The sequence below is a fragment of the Arachis ipaensis genome, chromosome B07, assembly GCF_000816755.2.
Source record: "Arachis ipaensis cultivar K30076 chromosome B07, Araip1.1, whole genome shotgun sequence".
NCBI lineage: Eukaryota > Viridiplantae > Streptophyta > Magnoliopsida > Fabales > Fabaceae > Arachis > Arachis ipaensis.
This window is the reverse complement of record NC_029791.2, coordinates 22,012,786-22,018,166: the sequence shown is the minus strand read 5'-3', so window position 1 is coordinate 22,018,166 and position 5,381 is coordinate 22,012,786. Positions and strand designations below refer to the sequence as shown.

Sequence of the window (5,381 nt, the reverse complement as noted above, 5' to 3'; positions counted from 1 at the left end):
AAGAAAGCTCCAGTCCAAAACACTAGACATGGCCAATGGCCAGCCAAGCTTCAGCATTTAACACCAGAGTATATTGCTCTTTATAACAAATTGCAAGCCTCAGTCCAAATAAATTTAGACATGGCTTTACAGCCAGCCAGGCTTTACATGCTCCATGAAACACTAGAATTCATTCTTAAAAATCTTGAATAAAATTTTTGAAAACATTTTTAAATTTTTTTTTTCAAAAACAGATGAAAAATTTCTTTGAAGATATTTTTGAAAAATTTTTGAAAAGAAAACAAAACGAAAAGAAAATTACCTAATCTGAGCAACAAGATGAACCGTCAGTTGTCCAAACTCAAACAATCCCCGGCAACGGCGCCAAAAACTTGATGCACGAAATTGTGATGTCCAGGCTCGAACAATCCCTGGCAACGTGAGCAACTTGGTGCGCGTGATCGTGATTACACACTCATAATTGGTCACAACTTCGATACAACTAACCAGCAAGTGCACTGGGTCGTCCAAGTAATACCTTACGTGAGTAAGGGTCGAATCCCACGGAGATTGTTGGTATGAAGCAAGCTATGGTCACCTTGCAAATCTCAGTTAGGTAGATATAAATGGATAATGGTGTTTTCGAATAATAAATAATAGAATAGGGATAGAGGTACTTATGTAAATCATTGGTAGGAATTTCAGATAAGCGAATAGAGATGCTTTTCGTTCCTCTGAACCTCTGCTTTCCTGCTATCTTCATCCAATCTGTCTTACTCCTTTTCATTGAATTTAACATAAAAACTAATGAAAACATCCCTAAAAGTAACTAGATCCTACTAAAAACATACTAAAAACAATGTCAAAAAGCGTATAAATTATCCGCTCATCAGGCGCTTTACAGAAACCGAGGTCAAACACATAACTCGGGATCTAAATAGCAGATCAGACGCCCTATCCAAGTTAGCAAGTACCAAGCCAGGAGGGAATAACAGAAGCCTGATCCAAGAAACTCTCCAGGAACCCTCCGTGGTACAAGAAGAAGGCAAGCAAGAAGTCCTTGAGGTAGTCGGACTAAACCTCGGATGGATGAACCCCTTGGTCGAATACATGAAGTTCGACATCCTTCCCAAGGAGGAAAAAGAGGCTAAGAAAATCTGTAGGGAAGCACAATACTACACCTTGGTGAAAAATATTCTCTACAGGAGGGGGATATCAACACCGTTGTTAAAGTGCGTACCGACCTCAAAAACCACCGAGGTGTTAGAAGAAGTCCATAGTGGGATCTGCGGAAATCATCTCGGAGCAAGGTCATTAGCCAGGAAAGTGATCCGAGCTGGATTCTACTGGCCGATCTTGCAGAAATATGCGACCGAATTTGTGAAAAAGTGTCAACCGTGCCAGATGCACGCAAATTTCCACGTGGCTCCCCCGGAGGAGCTCATCAGCATCACTTCTCTATGGCCCTTTGCGAAATGGGGAATGGATTTGTTAGGTCCTTTTTCCCAGGTGCCAGGACAAGTCAAATACCTGATAGTGGGGATAGATTACTTCACAAAATGGATAGAAGCAGAACCATTGGCCACCATCACCGCACAGAGAAGTCGGAGGTTCCTCTACAAAAATATCATCACAAGATATGGGATACCCTATTCCATTACTACAGATAATGGAACCCAGTTCACCGACTCTACCTTTAGAAGCCTAGTAGCCAGTATGAAAATCAAACACCAGTTCACCTCGGTAGAACACCCGCAAGCCAATGGACAAGCTGAGGCAGCCAACAAAGTCATACTGGCAGGGCTAAAGAAAAGGCTACAAGATGCAAAAGGAGCCTGGGCTGAAGAGCTCCCACAAGTGCTATGGGCCTACAGGACGACCCCCCAATCCGCCACTGGAGAAACACCCTTCCGACTAGTTTATGGGGTAGAAGCCATGATCCCAATAGAAGTCAACGAGCAAAGCCCAAGAGTGATTCTCCATGACGAGATCGGAAATATACAGGGACACAAAGAGGAGCTCGACTTGCTCCCCGAAGTCCGAGAAAAAGCCCAGATAAGAGAAGCAACGTTGAAGCAAAGGATGGCTACAAGATACAACAAAAAAGTCATTCGAAGAGCATTCACCCTAAGTGACTTGGTCTTGATCAGAAATGACATTGGAGTCAACAAATCAGGGGAAGGAAAGCTCGCTGCAAATTGGAAGGGACCATACAAAATCAATGAGGTCTTAGAAAAAGGCTATTATAAAGTGACCGACCTGGACGGCACCGAGTTACCAAGGTCGTGGCATGCTTGTAATATGAAAAGGTACTATAGCTAAAAGCGAACTCTACTCCCTGATGTACTCTTTTTCCCAACTTCATGATTTTTTCCCAAAACCAAAGGGTTTTTTACAAATATCTCTTAAATTCCTTTGTTGTTTTCTCTTTCTACGAAACGCGCCGACTTAAGCTCGACAAAACGTGAAAATTCCATGAACCGACCTAGATGGTCGTCAAGATAAAACGACGAGGTACAAGTCGGTGTAAAGAGGTTATAAAAGGTGATCGTAAGAAACTCGGAAATATTCTGACTCATAAGTCGAAGTGAAAAGACCGAGTAGAAATAGAAAACGAATCGCAAAAATAACCTAAGTCATGAAAACTCAATAAAACAAAATTGAGTGCGAGGAATAAACAAAAGAGATCAAAAAACCCAGGAAAATATCAGAAAACTGTCCTTAAAATCCTTAAAACAAAAAAGGTGCAGAAAGACAGACAAGCCAAAGAAAGGGTTTTTCCTTTAGAAAAAGATCAAGGGGAGTTCGAAAAGTCACTATCAAAAAGCATGCACACATAAAGTAACTTAAAAATCCTTATCCAAAAAAGGGTACTTATTTTAACTTAAACCCTTATCAAAAAGGGGTATTTTTTGTTTACGGCCTTAAAAGGCCAGAAAGAAATTGTTCAACAAACAAACATAAAGAGTTTTAAAAAGGGGGGACCCACAGGCCGGGCCCCCATATAGCCAACGAAATTATTTTTTCAAAGGAAGAAGAGACGGATCACCACCACCAGAGTCAGAAGGAGCACCACCAGGACCAGGAAGAGAGGCATCCATAGGAGAGGAAGTTGGAGGAACATTAGAAGAACTCGGAGCGTCTTTAGGGCGAGGAGGGGACTCTATGATCCTCTGCCCCCGAGTCTTCAATTCTGACTCAGAAATAATTACGGGGACATGGGGATCCACAATGGCACCGTCAATAACAACTTTATCAGGATCTAAAGGAGAAAGGTCCAAGTCAGGAGCAATGACTCCGACCTGCTCCTTAAAGACCATCCAAGCTTCCTCGGCGCCATCAGCAATGGAGTCCTCCAACTCGGCATAGGCCTTCCGAAAATTCAGCAGATCATTCTTCACAGCCACAAGATCTTCAAATAATTTTTGATAGCTGCCCTGCGCTGTCTTCCTCAAGTCTACCTCCATGTTGCATTGGGCTTGCAACTTCCTCCCCTTCTCTCGGAGATTATCTCTCTCCTCCTTCAGTTTGGCGACTTCCTCCTTCAACTCCCTCTCATGCTCTTGATATATACGAAGTCTTCCTTCCAGCTCCTCGACCCTCGAGGTCATTCCTAAAGAGCTGAGAGGAGCCTTCTCAAAAATATCCAAGAGTTTGCCACAAACTCCCGCCGCCTTGAGACTCTCCTCAACCAGAGTGGTAAGGTGGTGACGAACAGACACATCATCCATGCTTATACGAGCATGGGGGTAGATGTTCTTTCGGACGAATGCAAGAGCATCCGCCTTTACCTCACCAGAAGAGCCAGACTCTAAGGTCTTGTGCTTCTTATTCTCTGGCTCAGGAGAAGGTCGGGCAGAGGGGGGCGGCTGAGAGGAAGCAGAAGAAGAAATCACAATGGGCTGGGAAGGAGTCCCAACATTTCGAAGAGGAGGAGGAGGAGAGATAACCGCCCGGGTGCCACCAGTCCTGGCGCGAGACCTTGCTTTAGCCTCCTGAACTCTCTGGTAAGACTCCTGAGCGTTTGCCTTCGCCATCTCTGAAAAAACAATATATAATAGATTAAGACAAGTCGGGAAGGCCAATCAGACAAGTCGGTAACCTAACAAACAAATAAAAGCTACCTAGCTGCGCCTGGACAAAGGTCGGGGACCCCTGGAGAAACTTTTTAGTGTCCAAATATGGGGCCCTCCCCCACACTTCTCGGAGGAACCCCACAATGGCTGCTTATACCTCGTCCAGGTCGTCCAGACTATATTTCTCGCAGGGGGAGGCCTCCAGCCAGTATAAAGGAAATCGGGGAGAAGAATTATCATCCAGAAAAAAGGGGTGGTGACCCTCTATAGCTTGAACTTTGAAAAAATAATTTTTAAAGTCATGGAAGGATTCGTCAAAAAGGGTAAAAACTCTCCGACCCTGTATGGCTCGGAAAGACACCCACTGTTGCTTATTGTTCAGCCCACTGAAAGGTTTGGTCATATGAAAGAGATAGAAAAAAATCTTCAAAGAGGTCGGGAACTCCAAAGCTTGGCTAATAAATTGATAAATTTTCAAAAAACCCCAAGAGTTGGGGTGAAGCTGGGTAGGGGCAACTCGACAGTGATGCAAAACAGACATCTCAAAGTTTGAAAAAGGAAGAAAAACACTCAAACGGGTGATCATGCACTCATACATAAAGAAAAAATGAGGGGCCGCCTCATTGGCCCTCCCAAAGCAAACCCGGTCTTCAGGACCCGGGACTACCAACTCATACTTCGGCTCGTCCTCCTCAGAAGTGCAAATTCTATGGTGAGTACGAAGATGGGTGATAAAATCAGTATCGACCGAGGGTTCCTCCCCTAGAATCGTGACATCAACCCACTGAGAAAGGACATATACGGAAGCCATTTCTTTTTCTTAAAAAGATAACAAAAACCTACAAGGGAAAAAGAAAAGAAAAATAAAAAACACGGTCTCTAAAGGGAGGGAATGCGGAACTAAAGTCTACAAACCAACCTATCTACAAAATAAAGGCGTGCAAATAGAAAAGCATGTTCCAAAAAGAACTAACCTTTATCTGAAAATGAGGGTTGGAGGAAACGAAAGCCTTCGAAGACACAAGAATGCAGCACGAACGAATGAAGGGAAAATTTGAAAAATCGCAGAAACGAAACAATGAAAAAGAGGGAAAGTATTTATAAGTACGTTAGGGACACAATGGTAAAAACGGGGTAGTCATTAAAGACGCACCGTTACCAAGGCCATTAATCCCTACGCACATCCCTAACGGACACGACGCTTGATTAGACGTAACTGTCAGAACCAAAAGGTCACGAAAAGTCACGTTGGTTTCGGACCATCACGTCGGTCCTCCAACACGTCGGCTACAATCCCGAGTAGTATACTCGAACCCAAATCTTAAA

General features: G+C 43.7%; 1 protein-coding gene across 1 annotated transcript; it reads right to left on the bottom strand.

Annotated features, from left to right (window-relative positions):
* Positions 2,997-4,016, bottom strand: LOC107606903 (vegetative cell wall protein gp1-like). Its single transcript, XM_016308906.1, has 2 exons — positions 3,785-4,016; positions 2,997-3,241 (listed from the first exon to the last, which is right to left on the bottom strand). Exons 1-2 carry the CDS (start codon positions 4,014-4,016, stop codon positions 2,997-2,999), a joined length of 477 nt encoding a protein of 158 aa, XP_016164392.1.